Genomic DNA, 22,187 nt, shown 5'->3' with positions numbered 1-22,187 from the left:
ATTTTCACTGGGTACATAAATCTCGAAATAAAATTTCACTAAATTTCTCTCAGGGCTTTGGATATATCATTCTACTGCCTTCGGGCTGGCTTCCGTTGCTCCTGATAAAAAGTCAGTGTAAATCTATCTATCTTTTTTTTTTTCACCTGTACGCCCGACAGAGGCGTACAGAGGAACAGGAAGCTGTGGAAGGTTTTTAAGCACTAGGGTGACCCAGTTAGATGTGCATTTTAGAAAGCGCGCTCTGGCACTGTGGTCTCGGAGGGGATGGCAGTGAGAAGGTTGTTGCTGCGATCAAGAGAAAGGACAAGGGGTGTAGAGGGGAGGAAGTCAGAGAGGCGGGACTTGGGGTCCATGCAAGCAGGCGGTGGGAGCCGGAGGGGCACGGATGACTCGGGTTCCTCCTACTGAGGATGAATGGTGGCGCGGTAGAGAAGACAGAACGAGGTTGGAGTGGATGGGGAAAATGAGTTGGTCCCGGACCTCAAGATCCATTCATCCCACAAACAGTCGAACACCTACTACATGCAGAGCGCCTAGCGCGTGTGACTGGGGACTTGGGGCTGCGTGGCAGCGAAATTTGTCCCGCTGTGCACCTTAGATCCGCCACGGCCACACCTGCCGCCAAGTACTGCCTAGCCGGGGCCCTCGAGGCAGCGGCCGCGCGATCCGGGCATCTCAGCACGACCACCTGCAGACGGACGGACGGACGGACGGAAGGATATACGTGGAGGCGCCTGCTCAGGGCTGGCAAACCACGTCGCTCCGGAGCCCGGATCTAGAGAGACCACTGTGCTGAGACGCCCGGACAGCTTGGGAAACCTTGGCCGTCCCCGCCCTCCTGCCGCCCAAGGGTCCGCGCCGCGACTCCGTCTATTCTTTGTGGGAGGTGAGGCAAATGGCCTCCCCGCTCTGCCCGTGTCCTCATCTGCCCAACCGGGGCCATGCCGTTTCCGGCCCCTCAGAGTCACCGGGAGGACTTTAGGAAACGCGTCTGGGTATTAAGATCTCGTCCCACCCCCGCGCCGACCGGCGCCGGCGCCAAATAAGTCCCGCGGGCTAGCGGATCCCGAGAGCCGTGCGCTACTGACGGCCCAGGCGGGGCGGAGCTCCAGAGCGGGCGGGACCAAGCGGGGGGCGGAGCCGAGGAAGAAGGGGCGTGACCTGCCCGGCGAGAGCCGAGCCCCCGCTCCGCCCCCGCCCCGCGCGCTCGCTCGCCGGCTCGCGCGCGCCGAGGAAAACGTTGCGCAGGTTCAAAAATGGAACGTCGGCGGCGTGAGGGAGCGCGAGGGGGTGTGCGCGCGTGCGCGTGCGCGCCCGGGCGAGGGTGACTGGGACCCCGCCGGCCCGAGCATCGCGCGCCGCAGCCGCGGCCCCGCAGCTCCGCCCCCGGCCCGGCCCGGCCCGGCCCCGGGCCCGCTCGCCCGCCGCCCCGCATGGAGCTGTCAGCCATCGGCGAGCAGGTGTTCGCCGTAGAGAGCATCCGGAAGAAGCGCGTGCGGAAGGTGAGGCTGCCCGGGGGCGGCTCCCAGGACCCCTGTGGAGTCCCCTCCTGTCCCCAGCACTGTCCCCTCCGCGCTGGAGGCGAGGGAGAAAGTGGGGCGGGGGAGGTGGGCAGGCAGCCCCGCGCTGCCGGGCTCGTATCCCCAGCCCGTGCCTCAGTTTCCCCCGCCACCTTGTAGGAAGAGTAGAATAAAAGTTGTCGCCCCAGGATGCTGGGGGCACCTGAGTCCGCCAGAGCTAGAGGTTAGGATCGGACTGTAGGGATCCTGAACGCCATCCTTTCTCATCCTCCCCTCATTCTAAATATGGGGAGACTGAGGCCCGAGTTGAAGAAACGGCTTGCCTAGTGTGTTCGCGTCGGAGCTGGGTCTCGAACTCAGGACTCTGGACTCTTGGTGCCAAGTCCTTTGAAGTTGGAGGCGGAGCTTTGGAAAAGCGTCGTCCCGCCTCTTAAGTCTAACTGCTGGACTTCGATCCCCTCCACACCCCCACCTCCACGTCTCTCCCCCACTTCCAGTGCACACCCCTCTGTCTTGCCCTCCCCAACTCCCAGCCCCGCCCGGCCGGCTCCGTGGAGCCGCCTACGGCGCTGGGGCATCCTCAAAGCTCCTCCCCCTTTGCCTTCGCCTCCAAAACATACACCCTGCAATTTAAGGAGCCATCTGTTCTGCTAGGTTCGGTCCCCGCGCCTCGGGCCTGGGCTTTGGCCGTGCACATTTCCTGTGCACACGTCTGCAAAGTGGTCTGGCCCCAGACTGGAGGTTGGAGATGGAAGTCTTTGGGGAAAGTTCCTGTCCGGGCACTCACCACTCTCCTTTTCCCTTATCTCCTCCCTGCAGCCCCGTGGCAGGCTCTAGCGGCAGGGCCGGGAGGGGTCTTGGAGTTCACCTCCTCCCATTTGACGAAGGCACAAACTGAGGCCCTGGCTGGGGAAGTGACCTGGTCAAGGTCACACAGCAAGTTAGAGATGGGTGTAGAGCAGGAGCTCAAGTTGGCTGTTTGCCAGCTCATCTTTCAAGAGAGAAAACTCAGTCCCGGCATCTTGGGCTAAGGGTGACAGTCAAGGTGGGCCATGACCTTCTTTTCTTCCCCAACTCCAATGGGGTTGAGCTCTATCTTCAAGTTGGGGTCGCCCCTCCTCCTCCCTTCCCTCGGGGTTTCCTCGATTTGAATTTGTTCCTCAAAGCCCAGTGTTTTCCACACAGTGTAGCCTCAGCAGGTCCAGTAATTACCCGCTTCTACATGGGGCCTGAGGGGTAGTGCCAGAGAGCGAGAAGCAGCATTCCTTTCGCCATTCATTCAAAATATATTTATTGAGGATCTCTGTGCGCCAGGCACCATTCTAAGCCCCGGGGAGGGAGCTCCTTCCCTCGTGGAGCTGCCATTTTGGCAGCGGAGACACACAGTGGAAGAGGAAATAAATACAGATGCTTTCCAAGGGGGCTGTGTGCCACACAGAAAGAGAACTACTGGAAGGCGGGAGGGAGGGTGTTGGGAAGGGTGGCCAGGGCAGGCCTCTTTGAGGAGGTGACATATCTTGGTCTTCGAGTTCCAGTGTGGAGGAGTATCACCCATCAGACGGGGTTGGACTGGGAACTTTTAAAGGCCTCTGTCACCTTTGAGGAAGGGAGGAACCTGGCTCTATCTCCCCTCTACTGGAGGGGAAAAAAGAAACTGCTTTTCTGTCTCCCCTCTACTGGAGGGGCGATCACACTTTCTCAAGGTGGAGACTTTGTCAGCCTTCTCCGGGGCCCTGCCAGGGTCTTTTGATTTGAGAGTGAGTTGAGAGTCTCGGAGTCACTCACCTGTCACCTCTGGCCCAGAGGCAGCCTCTCACAGGGAGGGGGCTGATGGGGCTAGAGCCATGTGGGACACGCCAGGGAGGAGTATTCTAGGACTTGGAGAGTCTTCTAATCGAAAAAGGAAAGAGAATTTTGGTCTTAGCCCTGGGACACTGGACACTGGGTCTTTGGCCATGCACATCCCCACACGGTCTCGGTTTCCCCACACGTGACATGGGCTCCAAGCTTCTGCCACAGGAGCCCCAGAGGTGCTTGGGGCCCAGTGCACTCCTGTGTTCTAGTAGGGAGGACGGTCTGGGGGGCGGTCAGTTGGAGGATCTCTGGTTGATGGGGATCTTGTGGGGGGTGTCCCTGACAGTGTGTATGTGTTGGGGGACTTCTGTCTGCAGAGGGGATTGGGCCTGTCGTGCAAGTGGTCGTAGGGGCATCTGTGTATCTCACTGTGTCTGCTTCTCTCTTTCTTCCCAGGGTAAAGTCGAATATCTGGTGAAGTGGAAAGGATGGCCCCCAAAGTAAGGCTCCTTTGTGTGTGTCTGTCTGCCTACCTGTACATCCTTCCATCCACCTTTTACCCTTTCTCCTGCCTCACTTTTCACTCCAGCTGCTCTAGTAATTGGCCAGCAGACCTTGATTAATCATCCTCTTCTCTGGGCCTCAGTTTCCCCTCTGCCAGCAGAGGGGCTTGGAGCACATGAGGGTGAAGGTGGGCCCCAGCTTCTCTTCTCATGGGCCCCATTCAGTGTTGCACTCCATCTTCTGGTGGGACCCTCTGCTCCCCTGCTTCTGGCCTTTCCCAGCACCTAGGAGGTGAAGGCCCAGCATCTTGGCTTCAGAGATGGCTGCCTGCAAGGTGGAGGGGCACTCAAGCTGCAGCAAGTACAGTGCCGGATGGGGGTTTGTGGGGTTGGGCAAGACAAGTCTAGCCAGTGGGGCACGAGTCCTCAGTGCCATACAGCTAGGGACAGAGCCTGGCCAGGGGCCTTTGGACAGCACTCTCCAGTCTACAGAGCAGGCTCCTGTACAGCCCTGTGAGGCAGCTGTGGTCCTGATCTCTAAAGATGAGGAAACAGGCTCAGAGAAGGTAAGCAGCTTGCCTTAGGTCACACAGCAAGTGGAAGCAGAGTTGAGAGTTGAACTGCGCCTCTCCATCTTCAGGTATCTATCTCTTCTGTGCCTCCTCCATCTCCCAGTTGCGGGGGCAGGGAGCTGGGTCTAGGACCTCTCCCAGTTGCCCCACCTCTCTGCTGAGGCCCAATCAGGAACCTTCTCACCAACCAATCACCTCCCAGCAGGGAGTTGTTGGGGGAGGGGAGGGAAGGAGCAGGTCGTGGGGCCTCCCCATTGGTCTGTGGGTGCCCCACCTCCCAGCCCTGCCTCCTAGAGACTGACTCCTGGAATCCCCCTCTGTCCAGAGCCCCTGCTCTTTTTGCCAGGGGCTTTCTGCTGTGCTGGTGTTGGGGGCTGACCTGGTGTTTGGGTCCTGGGAGTGTCTTGGACACGCGGTGGTGAGAGACAGCAGAGAGGAAGACAGGCCATGCTGCCTCAGCTTCTCTCTCTGCAAAATGGGTCCAGTAGTCCAGGCCCTGGTCTCTTCTCACAGGCTCCTTCACTTTGTGGGGTGGAAGGCCTGGGGGTGTGTTCAGGATGGCCTGCAGGCATCCTGATGATTAGGGTTGGTGGCTGGTTAACCAGATCATGCATTCATCCATTCCTGCTGCCCCTTCCCAAACCCCCTGGGACTGAAGGATAATCCCCTCCTCCACTGAGCAGATGAAGGTGGGCTTCTGGTCTGGGTGAAGGGGTTGGTAAGAGGAGGTGGAAAGCTAGAAAAGGAAGATGTTCAGGGTGGGCATACTCCCTGGGTACTCACTCCCCTCTTAGCTTCTGCGCCAGAAGGCATTGCGTCTCAGTGGGACACCAGCCTGTTGGCCTTCAAGGCACCGTTGGCTGTTTTTCCTGCTCTGTAGACTCCCTTCTCTAAACCGAGGTTTTTATCTATTTAAAGTTCCTTCCCCCACTTTTATTAATCCTGAATGAATACGTCTGCGCATCAGAGCTTCAGTCAGGGGAAGGACCTGGCAGTCCAAGAGCAGTCCCTCCATGGTTCTCCTGGCCTGTGCCCCTGACCCTGGGGCCCACTTGTTTCCTAACATGCTGAGACCACCAGATGGGCCCTCATGACTGCTTTTTGTGACACCCCCCCCTCCAAGGGAGTTCTGGAAGCCCTGTTTGGCCAGATGACCTGGGGCATTTCTGGCTCGCCTACACTTTGATCCTGGGTTCCTGGCCTGGCTCGCAGCTAGACAGCTGGGAGCCCTTGAGCAAGTCCCCAACATGGCAGGACTTCTGCTTCCATCTCCAAATTGGAATAAATCCTCCAGTACAACAGTGTTGTGAGGATTAGATGATGGATATAGAGTACCTGATGCATGCTTAGCCCAGACCGAGCACTTAGTGGACGTTCGCTGTTAATAGTAAGTTACACAGCTCAGGCTTCTAGGTCTCCCCCCAGCCGGGAGAGGGGTCTGGGGGCGTCTGCTCCTCACAGGAGCCCAAAGTAGCCTTAGCAATCATTTAGATCAGTCCTCTCATTTTTCAAATGGGGAAACTGAGGCCCAGAGAGGGGAGTTATATACAATAATATAACTGCCAACCCGGTGCAGCATGGTGCCCACTTCATGTCATCCACTGTGCCACCCCACTTCACTTGGGGGAAAACAGGTTCAGTCACAGGGAGAAGCAGGAGAACCAGGGCTCCTCTGTAACCCTCTTGGTCTTCAGTCGCTCCTCCTCAGGGGGCCTTGCTTGAAGAAGAGGCTGAGAAAGAGGGTGGGGAGTAGGTAGTTGGGCAGGCTGCTCCCTGCAGGCCTGGGAGCCTTGGCTAGGGCAGTGATAGCCTGGGTGGGAGGGGAGTCAGATTCTCCTGCTCCCCAGCACCCTCTGCCCCCTGGGCAGGGAGGCTTATGTTAATAACAGAAGCCGTGATTTAAACGGACTCTCACTCTGTGCCAGGCCCCTGTTAAACCTTTGGGTGCTTTGCCTCTTTTCTCTCCCCAACAGCAGACAAATGACTGCCCTTCCTCCCCAGCAGATGGGGCAGAGGAGCTATCTTGCTTGTTCTGGAAGGAACAGCAAATGGCACAGGGAGGGGCTGGGGGCACAGGGCAGAGGATGTTAAATAATCAGCTACATGCTGTCAGCCCCACAGAGATGCTCAGATACCCCACTCTCATCTCAGCCTGCCCAGGACCCTGCTGCTCCTCTTTGGAAACGCTTTCCTTCCCTCCATTCTTACCCACTTGTGAATGCTACCCCATTTGTGGGGAGGACCGCCTCCATAGAGCGTCAGTAGTGATATTATCAGTGAATCAGGGTACAGCAATAACCAGGCTGCCTATCAGTAAGCCCCTGTTAAGATCAGGCATTGGCCCATGTAATTGCCTAATGGCAACCCATTGTACAGATGGGGAGACAGAAACCCTCAGCAGAGGCGTCCTTGCCCCAGGTCATAAAGGTGGGACGATTTGAACTACGGGCACCTCCATTTCCCCACCTGTAAAATGGGGCCCTAGCCTCACGGAGCCCTGTGGAAGGCTGCCTGAGACAAGATAGGGTTCGTAACAGTGCCAGACGCAGAGGAGGCTCTTCTTTCTCCTCCAAGGCCAGGTTGAGTAGTGGCAACACAGAGTCCTCGGTTTGGCCCTGGCAGGTGTGTGTTTGCGCTCTCCAGGCTTTTGATATTGATTTAATAAATGCTTGTTTGCTTTTATTATGTACCACACTGCTCTAAGTGCTTTATGGGGCTTAACACATCTAATCGTCACATCACCCCTAAAAGACAGGGACTATTGGTAGGTTCCCTTCACGGATGAGGAAACGGAGGCCCGAGCAGCGGAGTCACTTGCTCACCGCCGCCTTCGGGAGTCCGCCGCGCTGCTTCTCATTTGGGTGACTCTAAATCGGAGTCGGGGGCTGGGGCGGGCCTGGCTCTGCAGGGCGCCCCGCCCCCGGCACGGCGGGAGCCTGCGCGGCGGGGCCCAGGAGGGGCGGCCGCGAGCCTGTTTACCCCGGCTCGGGGGGCGGGGGCGGGGCGGCGGTCACGTGGTCGTGTTTACCTCGGAGCCGGCGCGCGCCGTCCCCGCCCCCGCCCCGCCCCCCATCAGTAGGCCGGGTAATCTGGCGCGCACGCCCCCGCGCTGCGTGCGTGCGTGTGCACGCGCGGCTGCCCGACCCCTGGGGGGCGGGGCGCATGGCGCTGCGTTGTGGAGCCTTCTGTCCGCCACGCTCGGTTCCCGCCCAGCCGGCGGCCCGGAGACCGAACCTCCGAAGTCTCCCAGGCCGCGGGCCTCGCCGGGTGCGCCCTCCTGTCCTGCCTGCCCCCGGCTGTTCGCAAAGCGTGTTTGCCCTCGCTATGGCTTCTGGCTCCCCACACTGCGGAGGGCCGCTGATGGCCTGCTGCTTAGGAGGGCCGGGGTGTCCGAGAGGGTGAGGCGCCTGTGCAACGCCCCCCGCCCGCCTTTCCGCAGCACCGAACGGGGCCAGGCCTCCAGCTGCCAAGTCTTCCCCTTTCTGTGCACCCACTGTGTGCCAAGCCCCGGGTCAGACGCTGAAGACGTGGCCAATCAGACTGTGCCCCTCTCCTATGGACGTCACAGCCCGGTGGGGGGCCATTTACCTCGACGTGTGAGAGATCCAAAGGGAGAGGGTGGCCAAGATTCAACTGAGTTCTGACCACAGATTGGCCACTTACTGGCTCGGTGATCTTGGCAAGATGCTTAACCTCTCTGCCCCAGTTTCTTCATTTGTAACATCTGTAATCTACCTCATAAGGGTGTTATAAGGAATGGATGCGTCCTTGCAGTAGTCTGCTTTGGCACCTTGCTGTTACGGTGGTGGTGGTGGTGATTCTTAAGATGAGGAAACTGAACTACAGAGAAGGTTAGGGACTTGCCAGGAACCACAGAGCAGCTACATCAACAAAAAGTGGGCAGGGAAGTGGGCAGGGCAGAGAGGACTAGAGCACTGAAGAGAAACTTCCACAGCTAGAGAAGAAGGGAGGGCCAGGCAGAGGACACTGGAGGAACACAGAATTCCCCCTCTCTTCTTACTAGTTACAGTCGAGGAAATTCAACCGTTGTTTGGGGGAGGGGAGGAAGGTTTGAAGTCTGCCAACTTCTGGTTGCTTTCAGTTTGGGCTTTACCCAAACTATAAAAAAAAATCTCTTTCAGCATTTCTCCAGGGTGAGCAAAACTCTTCAGTGGCTTCTGCAGCCATTCCCAGAACACCTGGGGGCTGGGGGCTGGGCTGGGCACTCTGGCGAGGCGTTACAACCTGCCAGCCAGGACACCAGCTTGATTCACCAATAAGGATGATTCACCAATAAGGATGGCAGGTGCCAAGTGCGATAATAAGGCCTTGGAGAGCAGCTGAGGGGAGGGTTCATTCTGCTGGGAGTAGGACAGCTTGGAGAGGATGTCAGGAAAAGCTATAAGGACCTGACTTTTAAAGGATGAAGGGTTCACTGGAGGAAGGGGGCCCTCCAGGAGGAGAGCACAGCACGTGCAAAGGAAAGGAGCTGTGATGGTGCCTGCTCAGGCTGGGCGTGTGGCACTCAGGGCATGGACCTTCACTGCTGAGTCCACGGGGCCCGACACGAAGTAAGTGTGCAGAAGTGTCAGTGAAAGAAAGGAAAGAAGGGTTCTGTCCTTGGGCAGCTTGTTGTTTAAATATTGATTGGACTACTTTTAGGTTTCACAGTAACCAGGATGGTTGAAGATGAAAGTTTAAACTTGGCTGGTAGATGGCAGCAGGGGCAGGGGCTCTGCCTGGCCTCTCTCTGCCTCGCAATACTTCCCTGATACCTCCTCACCTCCCTCCTTTATTTATTTATTTTTTGGCTGTGCCACGTGGCTTGTGGGATCTTAGTTCCCCAACCAGGAATTGAACCCCGGCTCTTGGCAGTGAAAACTCGGAGTCCTAACCACTGGGCCACCAGGAAATTCCCTCATCTCCCTTCTTATCCAGCAGTCCTGGGTGCAGTCTTGGCCAGAATCACAATCCGTTGCTTTGGTTTTGTTTACACACACCCATGTACATACATAGACATACAAATGTATTTTTATGATTATATGTGTATTTGTATGCATGCATATACATACACCCATACATATATATATATGTATATATATATATATTTTTTTTAAAACAGTTCTCAGGACTTGACTGTTTTTTAATGATTTTCTTTTTTTTTTAAATAAATTTATTTATTTTTGGCTGCGTTGGGTTTTTGTTGCTGGGCGCGGACCTTCTCTAGTTGCAGCGAGCGGGGGCTACTCTTCGTTGCGGTGCGCAGGCTTCTCATTGCAGTGGCTTCCCTTGTTGCAGAGTGCGGGCTCTAGGCGCGCAGGCTTCAGTAGTTGTGGCACATGGGCTCAGTAGTTGTGGCTCACGGGCTCAAGAGCGCAGGCTCAGTAGTTGTGGCGCATGGGCTTAGTTGCTCTGTGGCATGTGGGATCTTCCCAGACCAGGGCTCGAACCCATGTCCCCTGCATTGGCAGGTGGATTCTTAACCACTGCGCCACCAGGGAATCCCCATATATATGTTTTTTAATTAAAATTTTTTTATGTATTAGCATCTGTTTATGATGAGTCATCCTGGTTTTTCCACTTATGGAAGTCATAAAGAGTTTGCTTTTAAAATAAAATGTTTTTAAAAAGCGAGCTAATTTTTTTTATACATACATTTATTTATTTATTTATTTATTTATGGCTGCGTTGGGTCTTCGTTGCTGCATGCGGGCTTTCTCTAGTTGTGGAGAGTGGGGCTACTCTGTGTTGCAGTGTGCAGCCTTCTCATTGTGGTGGCCTCTCCTGTTGCAGAGCACGGGCTCTAGGCACGCGGGCTTCAGTAGTTGTGGCACATGGGCTCAGTAGTTGTGGCTTGCGGGCTTTAGAGCGCAGGCCCAGTAGTTGTGGCCCACGGGCTTAGTTGCTCAGCAGCATGTGGAATCTTCCCAGACCAGGGCTCGAACCCGTGTTCCCTGCATTGACAGGCAGATTCTTTTTTTTTTTTTTTTTTTTAACAAACTACTCACATCAAGTGGAATGATGGATATGACTTTTTTTTTTTTTAATTTTATTTATTCATTTATTTATTTATTTATTTATGGCTGTGTTGGGTCTTTGTTTCTGTGTGAGGGCTTTCTCTAGTTGCGGCAAGTGGGGGCCACTCTTCATCGCGGTGCGCGGGCCTCTCACTATCGCGGCCTCTCCCGTTGCGGAGCACAGGCTCCAGACGCGCAGGCTCAGCAATTGTGGCTCACGGGCCTAGTCGCTCCGCGGCATGTGGGATCTTCCCAGACCAGGGCTCGAACCCGTGTCCCCTGCATTGGCAGGCAGATTCTCAACCACTGCGCCACCAGGGAAGCCCGACAGGCAGATTCTTAACCTCTGCACCAACAGGGAATTCCCAAGTGAGCTAATTTAAAGGCAGATACTAAGTAAATAATCCTGCGGTGAAAGGAGGATGGAAATGCCCAGGTCTGTCCCAGCAGGGAATGCTGTCTGGCCTGGGAGTGTTGGAAGGTTCCTCGTGGAAAGACCTAGGGGCCTGCTGTAGGATCACTGTACCATTCAGTCACTGAACATTTACCAAGTTCCTGCTGTGTGCCAGGCCCCGCCTGAGAAGGGGACTTCAGACCTGGCCTTGATGGTGCAGATGTGTTCCAAGGAGCGAGGGGGCAGCTCAGCCTGGGCAGAGGGCCCACTGGGGCTGGGGCATCAGGGGGGCTAGGGGTGGTGACAGTAATAAGCACAGAGCACTTCCTGTGCACCAGGCGCTGCTCTAAGCACCTAGATACATGAACATGTTTAATCAGCACAAGAGACTGTTACAGATGGGGAAATCAGCATAGAGACACTGAACAAATTGTTTAAAGCTGTACAGCTAGCCAGGGCAGAGCTGGGGTTTGACCCCAGCCAGTCTGGCTCCAGAGCCGCTGCTCTTCACCACGTGCTCTTGCCTCTCATAGGAAGGGAATCCAGGGACATATGGGGCCTGCCCTCTTCACCTGAAGTGAACATGGGGATCTAGTCCGGAGTTGGACGCAATCACTTATAGAGTGGTGTGATCAGTGCTCAGAATGAGGGGAGTTCTGGTGTCATGCAAGCCCCCAGGAGGCCTCCGACCTACCCTGGTAGCCAGGGACAGTTCATGGGATTAGGCGACAGTTAACACTGGATCAGGAAGGGGCAAAGTCCTGCAGGCAAGTGGGCCCTGATGGAGCAGCTGTGGCCTCTGAGTGGCGGGTGGCGGGGTGGGGGGCAGGCCAGCTCTGACCTCTTGTCTCTCTCCCCAGGTACAGCACGTGGGAGCCGGAGGAGCACATCCTGGACCCCCGCCTGGTCATGGCCTATGAGGAGAAGTAAGGGGCTCAGCCTTCCAGGGGGCTGGGTGGAAGGCAGGCTCTGAGGTTGCATAGGGAGCTGCTGCTGGCTTGGCTCCGAACCAGGGTCACTGGGGGCAGGGGTCTGGCAGGGACTGCCGGGTCTTGTCCGCAGCTGGGGGAAGGTGCTGGGCGCCAGGTCCCAGGGCAGCCGAGGGCCCTGTCCCTTTCCTGCTGCTGGGTGATGTCAGCCACTCCGCTAACAACCCCAGGCCTCTGTCTCTCTGCTGTTGTAGGCCACCCCCAACAGCACCTGCCCCGATTTCTCCAGAAGGCAGGGGTTTCAGTTGCCGTGAAGAAGGTGAAAATGGGCGTAGAGATGCCGCGCGTGTGAGGGGCAGCAGTATCAGTCATGCCCGGTGATGGGCCAGAGGGAGATTCCCCCCTACAGGTCCTCTCGCCCAGTTTGCTGAAGCTCTCAAGAAAGGCCAGGGGAGGAAGTGTGGCTTTGGAGCCAGGACACCTGGGTTCCGGTCCCTCCTGCTTGGCTGCCTCCTAGCTGGGAGGCCGCGGGCAAAGCTGCCTCCAGGTCGCAGACTGCCGTGTCTGCCAGTGCTCTGCTGCAAGTGCTCTTCCAAGGGTTGGTTAGTGATTGGCAGCTCGTCCGATGGGCCGTGATGGCACACCTTAGCGGGGAGCTTTTGCCAAAAATGCTGTTTCTCCTGGTGGGAGGGCCTGTTGAGCATAATCTAGCCATTCCCGTCTGCTGCACGAGCCCCAGCGTTACTGGCCTCCCTGCCAGCAGGCTGCCCAATCTTTCTGCCTCTCCCCAGCCCATCGACCCTGTACAGTGCGGGACCGTTTTATAAAGTCATTTTTATTTAGTTCCTTTTAGTAACCGCCTGAGACAGGGATGAGGGTCTCATTTGACAGATGAGGAGACCGAGGCTCTGACGAGCTAAGGGGCTTGTCCAGGGTCCTCACCGCTGGGAGGCAGCCCAACCAGGGCTTAACCTGGGTGGGGCTCCCGAGCCCCAGCGATGCTGTTCCGCTGCCCCTCCTCGCCCCCTTCTGATCGCTTCTCCCACAGGAGGTCTCCCGCTGCTGATTCGAAGGAAACGTTCCCACTGCTCTTTCCTTTAAAAATCACAGTGTTCCTGTCCCACAACTTCTTTCTGGTTCCCGAGTGCTGGTGGGGCCTTGATCCAAAAGGGTTGTGACACTGAGAGAGCCCTGTGGAATGTCCTGGATTGTGGTAAGGAGAGCATTGGGCAGGTGTCAAAGGCCTGGATCAAATCCTGGCTCTTCCACTCGCCAGCTGTGAGGTGCTGCACAGGGCCTTTTTCCTCTCTGAGCCTCAGCTTCTCTGTCTGTGAAATGGGGAGAACAGTGCTGACCTCAAGGGCTCTCATGGGGAGGAAAGGCGTGTGAAAGCACTCCGCAAACCATTAGGTGTGGGCACACACGGGCAGATGTCTTCCTGATGGTAATTAGAGGTCAGCTAGTTCATTCTTCCATTTGTTCAACAAATCTTTATTGAGGTCCTACTGTGTGCCAGGCACTGTTCCAGGGACTGGGGCACAGCAAGGAACAAAACCAACAAATGTCCCTGCCCTCGTGGGGCTTACATTCCAGTGTGGAGACCTGCAGTGAAAAGTACACCAGTAAGTGTGTAGATGCCGACGTGCTGACTGCCGCACAGACAGGGTCGGGACGGGGCCGCTGCTTTCAGTGGGATGGTTAGGTGGTGGCGTTTGACCAGAGACCTGAGCTAAGTGAGGGAAGGACCCCAGTAGGTTATTTTAGAGAAGACCATCCAGGTGAAGAGCACCCAAGAAAGTGATGCAGAGGCCCTGGGCTGAGGAACTGCATGGAGGCAAGCGTGGCTCTGAGTGTGGCCAGCTGGAGTGGTGTGAGCTGGGCAGGGGTGGGGCGTCTGGGGGAGGGGCAGGGGCAGGGGCAGGGGCAGCTGAAGGAGTGGGCGTGCAGCTCAGGGAGGGCCCTGTGAGTCCTGGTAGAGGATTCGGATGTTGCTTTCAGTGAGTCAGAAAAGTCCGTAGTTAAGGAACAAATGAGAAGCTTGGGGATTTCTACAGACCCACTGTGTGATTTGACTTCCTCTTTCTCTCTGGGTCTTGGTGAGAAGGAGATGGAAGCGGGGTGACGACCATTTTAACACCTGCTTTGCAGGGTTTTTAAGAGACTCAGAAGGAGTCGAGCCAGGGGGCTCTAATGGGGAGTCCCTGCATCCTGGGAGGGGCCAGTGGGGCACTGAGGGCTTGTGGGACCACGATCCCCACAGCCCTGGACATTGATGGGCCCTGGGTAGGTAAGGACTGGACAGAATGGAAGCCCCCCCCCCCCGCCCCACTCCCCCGGTTGCAGGGCAGGAGCAGGGGTGCTACAGATGGGAAGCCAGGTCATGTGGCCTGGGCTGCAGGCCTGCCCCGCTGGCCCTGACTGGGCCCCCAGGCCTGACCTCGCCCGGCCTGGAGCCCAGAGCTCAGCATCTTCACCAGTGGCAGAAGCTGTCAGAATTGTAGCATCGGGCAAATGACTTAACCTCTCTGTGCTTTAGCTATAAAATGAGGATAGAAACTGTGCCTCCCTCATAGGGTGGCTGTGAGGGTTAAAGCATTGAGAGCAGTGCCTTGTACAAAGTGTGCAGGACATAATAATAAAAATAATAATAAATAACACTTATACAAAAATAATAAAGACACATTATTCTTATTCTTTTCCCTCAAGGCCCTTTCCTTTTTCCCTGTCTCTACTTCCTCCTTCTCTTCCTCTTTATTATTTTAGTCTTTCTACCCCCCATTTTGAGAAATGCCAGGGGCCTCTCTCACTCCTCCCAGGAGCCCCGGGGACCAGCTGAGAAGGGAAGCTCTTGCTCCAGACTAGAAAACTGAGGACCAGAGAGGGAAAGTGACCAGCCAAGGTCTCCTGTGGGTCAGGTAGAGCTGGGCCTGGAACAGGGTGTCCTGGCGCCCAGCACCGGCTTCTGAGTTAAGGTTCTCACCCTCCAGGGCTTGGGAGGCCTGTCTTGGTGTGGGTATCCCACGCCCTGGGTGCTTCTCTCGAATGCTAGTTCTAGGGCCCCACGGCAGACCTGCCGAAGCTGACTCCGTGGGGAGGGAGGGAGAGCCCTCCCCCCAGCGTCCCTGGAGTCTGATGTCTGGAAGGGGGTGGCAGCCACTGCCTCGAGGAGGGACCAACAGTGGAAACAGGCTCCACGGATGCACTGGCTTAGCTTGGCTCAGACTGAGAGACTGGCCCAAGGCCACAGACAGCATGATGGAATGAAGTGAAACAGAATGAAACGACTTTGAATTGTCCCATCACTTCCAGCACGTTGTTGGGGTCTCTGGCGTGTTGTCTTGTGTGTTGTGTGTGGCTTTGTCTGCGTCCTCAGGTTGTGCCTTGTATGTTTGTGATGTGAGGAAGGCATCTGGCAGAGAGTCTGGCATCTACCGGGGACTGAATGCAGGCTAGATTTTCTCCCCTTCCCCAACCAGACGATACAGACAAATGGGAGCCTGTCCTCCCCACCAGGTTCGTGGAGATGCCAGAGTGGGGGGAGGGCTGGGCAGAACTTCGCATGCGAAAGGACTCGTGGCCATTCTCATCAGTCTGCCTGAGGCATTCAAGGCAAATTCAATTGACAGGTTTCTATAGAAGTCTCCTAAGAGTGGAAACTGGAACTACATTGTTTTGGGGGCTGTTCCCAGTGCACGTAGAGCAGAGGTCTGGCATGACCCTGGGGCCGTGAAGACCCACATATTTTTGGAGATGTCCCCCGAGTCCCACCTCTAGCAACTGGGACCAGTCGCTGTGCCCTCACCTTTAGTCAGATGGGAAGATGCAGCCCTGGGAGTTGAACACACGACCCCATTGTTACGGTCTAAAGTGAGGAGCCCTACCCCAGGATTGGGGGGTGGCCTGTGGAGGGTGTCCCCCTCCCCCGTAGACAGCAGAGAGCTGGGTGGAGCGGATGCCTTACTTTCCCTTAAATGTCAACAGTGTTTCCTTTTGTTCTGCCATCTGCTTTGCACCCCAGGGAGGAGAGAGACCGAGCATCGGGGTATAGGAAGAGAGGTCCGAAACCCAAGCGGCTTCTGCTGCAGGTAACCCCACCAGCTCTGGTGCCCACCCACAGGGCCCCCTTGCTCCTCCCACCAGCCCCTGCCCACCCGTGCATTTGCAGTGGATAGTTCTGCTGAACCACTAACCCTCCTCGGCTCCACCCAGGACACTGTGGGGTGGGGCAGGGCACTTAGTGGGTAAGTTTCAATGGGAGGAGTTGGGAAAAGTCAGAATGTGGGGCTGGTGCCCCTGGAAGACACCGTGGGTTGGAGGTACTGTGGAGGGAGGGAGGGTGGATGTGTGGCTTACGGGATCCTATAATTTTGAAAGCTTAGAATCTTGATGCTCAAAGTCCCCAAAATACAAAATTGTAGTATTTGAGAATCTTAGAAGCATAAACTTTAGAATTGAGGAAGCAGGGGAGTCTGGAATTTTAGAATCCAAGAAAAGGAGATTCATAGAATTCTAGAACCATAGCCTTGGAATGGTCTAGAAATGGGTCATTTTTTTAAATTTTTTTTTTTAATTTATTTTTTATTATTATTATTTTTTTTGGCTGCGTTGGGTGTTGGTCGCTGCATGCGGGCTTTCTCTAGTTGCGGCAAGCAGGAGCTACTGTTCGTTGCGTTGCGCGGGCTTCTTATCGCGGTGGCTTCTCTTGTTGCGGAGCACAGGCTCTAGGCGCGCGGGCTTCAGTAGTTGCAGCACGCGGGCTCAGTAGCTGTGGCTCAGGGGCTCTAGAGCGCAGGCTCAGTAGTTGTGGCTCACGGGCTTAGTTGCTCCGCGGCATGTGGGATCTTCCCGGACCAGGGCTCAAACCGTGTCCCCTGCATTGGCAGGCGGATTCTTAACCACTGTGCCCCCAGAGAAGTCCCTAGAAATGTGTCATTTTGAGTGAGGAGAAGCCCTCTGCCACAAGACTGGCAGCCCGTGTTACCCAGGTCCTGGGGGCACTTTGCTACTTTCACTGGTTTGCACTGAAAAGAGGATGGAGTCTGAAGTGATGTAGTTATGTGATTTGAGGCAAATCTCTGAGCTTGAGTTTTCTCATCTGTGAAATCGGGATGATAAGAATACCTGCTGTCCTTAATTTAATAAGGCCCACCCGGGAATTTGAAGCCAAAAAAATAAGGCTTCTTGGTCCACGTGCAGTGTGAGCCATGTCCAGCCTCCTGTCCATTCCATCCAGAGTCACACAGCTGGATTAGAACCCAGATCTGAGTCCTGGTGCTCCTGGACCCGTTAGTTAGTAACTGTAATTCTGCCATGGTGAGATAGAGAAGGACAGAACTGTATGAGAGTTACTAGGCCTGTGATGGTATACGAGCCAGGCTAAAGGGGTGGGTTTTGATAAAGTTGCATATGGGATAAGCCCTCTTAGCATTGCAGTATTTTCACAATCTCCTCCCAGTTCAGCTCTCCTCCCATCACCATGACAACCTGCACCCCATGCTGAGTGATGGGGATTAGCTAGTGGGACTGAGGAATGGAACTTGCACATGTGATCTCTGCCCCCAACTTGAGATGTCTGACCTACAGGTCCTATCTGCTGGCCTCACTTTCTTCCTGGGAGCTCTTGGCCTCTGGTGACAGGTAGCAGGAGAAGCTACTGTCCCAGAGTGATCCAGGCCCCCGCAACATCTTAGCACCAAGGATCTTTCTTGGGTTTGTATAAATTTCCCCCCAAAGTCAGTAAGACAAATGCACAAATTATAAAACTTCAGTCTTTGAATGGCAGAAGAATGTGCCCTCCAGCCCATTTAAGCAAGAAAGAGGCAGGGCAACAGAGGTCTGGACCCAGACAGGGCCACCCTGCGGCTCAGAGCCCAGGAGAGTCCTGGGGGAATCAAGGGGTGTCTGCAGGCTGCTGGCAGACCTTCCTGTGGCTGGGTGACATGGTGCACCCCAGTGCTATGTGTACCCCTGGTCGACTTGCCCCAGGAAACTTCAGAGCCCTGTGCCTCACACCATTTCCCTAGCGAGCTGGCCGTTTCAGCTTTGGGGGTTCTTTAGAAGCAAAGATTCCTTCCCTGTAATGAAGAATAACTCCTTAATTTATCTGCCTCAGAAATGCAGGTGTGTTTTTTGTTGGTCAGTTTTCATTTTGTACCGCTTGTGTGCCTCTGCTGTGGACCAAAGGAACGTGCCCTGAGGCCCCGTCCCTGAGCCACTTACAGGGCCCTGGGAGATGAGGCCGCGCTGTGAGGCCAAGAGGAAGGCTGAGCTGGGCCAGGCCCTGGCGCTGGGGCTGGTCAGGGGAGCGCTCTGGGCTGGGGTGCGGGGCGGGGTGCTGGCTGGCTCTGAGCCCTGAAACACGGGGAAGGGGACCCCGGGCGGGAGGACCAGCACGAGCAAAGGCGCGGCAGTGGGTGGGAGGGCAGGGCTGATCCGCCGTGCCCTGGCTTGCCCCCGCAGCGGCTGTACAGCATGGACCTGCGGAGCTCCCACAAGGCCAAGGGCAAGGAGAAGCTCTGCTTCTCCCTGACGCGCCCACTCGGCAGCGGGAGCCCCGAGGGGGTGGTCAAGGCGGGGGCACCCGAGCTGGTGGACAAGGGCCCCTTGGTGCCCACCCTGCCCTTCCCGCTCCGCAAGCCCCGCAAGGCCCACAAGTACCTGCGGCTCTCACGCAAGAAGTTCCCGCCCCGCGGGCCCAACCTGGAGAGTCACAGCCATCGACGGGAGCTCTTCCTGCAGGAGTCACCGGCCCCGGACGTCCTGCAGGCGGCCAGCGAGTGGGAGCCTGCTGAGCAGCCCCCTGAAGAGGAGGGTAAGGCGGCCCAGCCCCGAGGCTCAGACCCAGGGACCCTCAGAGCTGGAAGGGCCCCTTGAGGCATCAGGTCCAGCTGGTCCAGTGCCCAGAGAGGGCCTGGGCGCTCCTGAGGCCACATAGCCCGCAGGGCCCCTGGCACCAAGCCCAGAGCTCTTTCCGTGGTCCCGCTCAGGATGAGTTCGTGTCCAGCCAGGGAAGGTACATGTAGTGACGTCTTCCTGTGTGTCCAGCCTTGAACTAGGCCCTGACCTGGCTGGAGACTCAGAAGACGATCAGGTGTTGGGGGTGGGGTGGGAGGTGGTCGACAAGCTGCCACCCACGCCCACCTTCCCCACCTTGTTGCTAACGCTGTCCCCCGTCTGTCTGTGTGTCTTTGTCCCATGGCTGCAGCAGATGCAGATCTGGCCGAGGGGCCCCCTTCCTGGACACCCACGCTCCCCTCAAGTGAAGTGACAGTGACCGATATCACCGCCAACTCCATCACCGTCACCTTCCGCGAGGCCCAGGCAGCTGAGGGCTTCTTCCGAGACCGCAGCGGGAAGTTCTGAATCACCATTTTTACTCTTCTTAAACTGTTTTCTTTTGGGCTTGGGGTGGGGACTTCCAGAAATGGGGAGGGGTTGGGGTGGGTAATTATTTTATTTAAAGAAACATTGATGAGGAGAAGGGGGGAAGATCCCAACACTCTCCCACCGCCCCGCCCCTTTCTCTGTACGGACGTTTACAGGGCAGCCTTGGGTCTGTGTCAGGGCTGGGCCTGGGGAGGCCTGGCACTGCTCTGTCACTTGGGGTACCATCTCCAGGGTAGGATGGGGACAGGACCAGCCTCCCCCGGACACCTCCATCACCATTCTTCTCTAGAGAGACAGCAGCTGGTCCCCAGGACTAAAGGAGGATGGGAAGGCCTGAACCCTCCCCTTAAGTAGCCCACCCCAGCCTTTCTGGTTGGTTTCCCCTTTGCCTTTTTGTGTGTGTGTGTGTTTGGGGAGGGGTCTTTATTTTTAACTTTCCACTCCAGCTTTGCGGGGGGATATGGAGGCTGGCTTTGACCAAAAGTGATTGGGTCACAGAGCTAAGGGGCTGGGAAGGGTTTGAGATTGCTGGGCTCGTCCCACCCCTTCAGAAAGGTCTCTCCTTTCCCCTGGGGGCAGCTGCCAGCTAAGCCCCTTCTGCCGAGAGCCACCCGCCCCAGCTCCATCACCTGGCCCGTGCAGACCGCTCACTTGCACACCCAGCCCCGCAGGTGTGTGCACACCACCCCTCGCGCCCTCGTGACTGCACGCGCCGGTCCGCAGACGTGTGCAGTGGGTCTTGCAAGCCTCCTGACCAGGTGGACGGGGTGGGGGGGATGGGGGGGGAGTGATTCACAGCGCAGAAGAGCTTGCTCTAGGCAGCCCCGCTCATCCCACCTTGCACAGCACTTCGCCTGACGGGACCTGTCCGAGTCAGCGTGGATAGCTGTCAGTGGAGGGCAAGGCTCCGGCCGGGGGCAGCCGGATGGCCTCCGACGCTCCAGGCGTGCCGATGCAGTCTTGTGGTGTCACCTGGGCAGCCACAGGCGTGCAAGCCTGTGCGTGTGTGCTGTGCACCGGCGCGAGCTCTGCGGCACTTGTGCCCTGTCCCCCCCACCCCCGGGGCTCCTGTTCTCTCTGACTCAGGTGAATTTCCAGCCCTTCTGTCTCCCCTCTTTTTCTGCTCTCCCCTTCAACTCAGCCAACCAGACATGGGCGTGGGTGGTCAGGGAGGGAGGAAGCGTCCCACCACCTTCTCAGGGCAGCCCTCGACTCCTGACACCCTTCCTCCTTCCATTCTGGGTCTCCCCCCCATCCACCCTCAGTGCTGCAGCTGGGACTAACCTTGCTTCTCTGCGGCGGGACCTCTGCCATGTCTTCCTGTGGTCGGGCTGTAGTGGGCGATGGGTCAGGCTGTGCACGAGCCCCCCACCCTGGCAGGGGCCTGTGTCTGCCAGAAGAGGGGCGCTCTGTTTGTGGTTTGCACAGACGTGCCCTGTGGACTAGTGGCTCCCCTGGCAGTAAGCAGTGACGTCTCCCCTGTCCTGGTCCTGCGGGGGAGAAAAAGCCAGACTGGGGGTGGGCACCAGGGGAGCAAATGAAAGGCTGACCCCTTCGCCTCTCCCCGTTGTCAGACCAGGCACTCAGGTCCCTCCCCCAGGGCTGTCTCCACGCTCTGCTTTGTCCTGAGGAAGTGGGCAGAATCCTGCTGAGGCTCGACTAGGGCAGTTCTTCCCCCAGACCCCTTCTTCCCAAGTTCCCAAACCAAAGACAGCCTGCACCCCATTTTTGTTTGGGGTGCCTTGCTGGCAAGATCCCAGATCCCTGAGTGTCTGTCTCCCCTTCCTCCTTAATCCTTTGTTGTCCAGGGTCAATTCAGTGCTTCCATTGGGGGATGGCTTCCTCCCCCCCACCCCATGACTTGATTCACCCCCAGGCTAGGGGGTTGTGTCTAGGGGAGTCTGGGGGTGGACCAGGGAGAGGAGGGGCAGCGGGGAACCTGCCCAGCTATGGGACCCTGGGGAGGGGAAGGGCAGCCTGAGTGGGAAGCTGTCCCAGATCAGGGGCTCCCGGCAGAGGGGAGGGTGGTGGGCAGGGGTGTCACGCTGACAGAAAGCTGTGGGCCCTGGCTTGGTACTCGGCTGGCAGCTTCCAAGAGAAGTCACACTCCCCAGCCCCCAGGGGACATGTGGCCTCCTCCTGCGTCACTCTGAAGAGCTGTCTTTGTAGTTTGCGGGTCTGGGGGCTCGTGTGGGATGAGGCAGCTGCCGCAGAGGAGCACTTCTAGCCTCTCGCTCAGCCTTCACGGCCCGCAGGGCGCCCTGCTCTCTGGAGGGCCGGACCTGGGAGCGGAGGCTCCCTGGGGGAAGGGCTGTAGGCTGTTAGGACCTTCCTGCCCAGGACCCAGGACGGTGACCTCTGTGAGGGGCTGGAAGTGACCTTGCAGGACTCCTCCCTCCCTGAGCGTCCCAGAGGGCCTTGGGGTGAGAGGGGGCAAGGCGGGCGCGACCTCCCACCCCGCTGCCACCCGAGAAGGCCAGTACTCACTTGGGGGTGGGCGTTGAAAAAGTTGGACCACCTGCCTTTCCTTCCCCCAGCCCCACCTGTTTTGAATGTAGAGAGACCGGTTGGTACTTTTCTTTTGCTGTGGGGTGGGGCGAGGGGCATATTCTCCGCCCGTGGCGCGGCCCCTGGTAATGCTGCGGGCCACTCTGGAATCACCACCGCTCTTAGGATGGTGGTCCCTCCACCGGCTTCCCCCTGGCTCCTGCCCTGGGGGAGGGCGCTTGGCTTGTCAGGTGGTTTCGCTTTTGCTTTATAACTGGCCAGCCTGGCCTCCGGGTCTCAGCACAAGAACGCTTCCTTTGCACAGAATGAGCGTCCGAGCTTTGTTCAGACTAAATGAATGTATTTGGGAGGGGTTGGGGGCGCGAGTCGATTCCAAGCACACACCGTTTCAGAGTGAGTGTGTGCGGGGAGAGCTAGAGCAGATGCAGAGCGTGGTTTTATTTTTGTACTGATATTGGTAAGAGACTGTATAGCATCTATTTATTTAGATGATTTATCTGGTAAATGAGGCAAAAAAATATTAAAACTACATTAAAGATGATTTTGAAAAAAAGCTCTTGG

At 57.0% G+C, this 22,187-nt stretch overlaps 1 protein-coding gene across 5 annotated transcripts; it reads left to right on the top strand.

Moving 5' to 3' along the window:
- Positions 1-1,218: 1,218 nt before the first annotated feature.
- On the top strand, positions 1,219-22,179 carry CBX7 (chromobox 7). 5 transcript variants are annotated; one of them, XM_082350829.1, is made up of 6 exons: positions 1,219-1,505; positions 3,774-3,817; positions 11,664-11,729; positions 15,751-15,817; positions 18,192-18,543; positions 18,940-22,179. In XM_082350829.1, exons 1-6 carry the CDS (start codon positions 1,437-1,439, stop codon positions 19,092-19,094), a joined length of 753 nt encoding a protein of 250 aa, XP_082206955.1. In that variant the 5' UTR covers positions 1,219-1,436; the 3' UTR covers positions 19,095-22,179. The 5 variants fall into 5 exon arrangements, with proteins under 5 accessions (XP_082206955.1, XP_082206957.1, XP_082206958.1 ...); XM_082350831.1 differs by having other exon boundaries at positions 1,221-1,505; positions 18,369-18,543; positions 18,937-22,179; XM_082350832.1 differs by having other exon boundaries at positions 1,222-1,505; positions 18,471-18,543; positions 18,937-22,179.
- Positions 22,180-22,187: the final 8 nt, after the last annotated feature.

The sequence above is a fragment of the Balaenoptera borealis genome (genome assembly GCF_965194805.1).
Source record: "Balaenoptera borealis genome assembly, chromosome: 13".
Lineage (NCBI taxonomy): Eukaryota > Metazoa > Chordata > Mammalia > Artiodactyla > Balaenopteridae > Balaenoptera > Balaenoptera borealis.
This window is presented reverse-complemented; position numbering and strand designations above follow the sequence as displayed.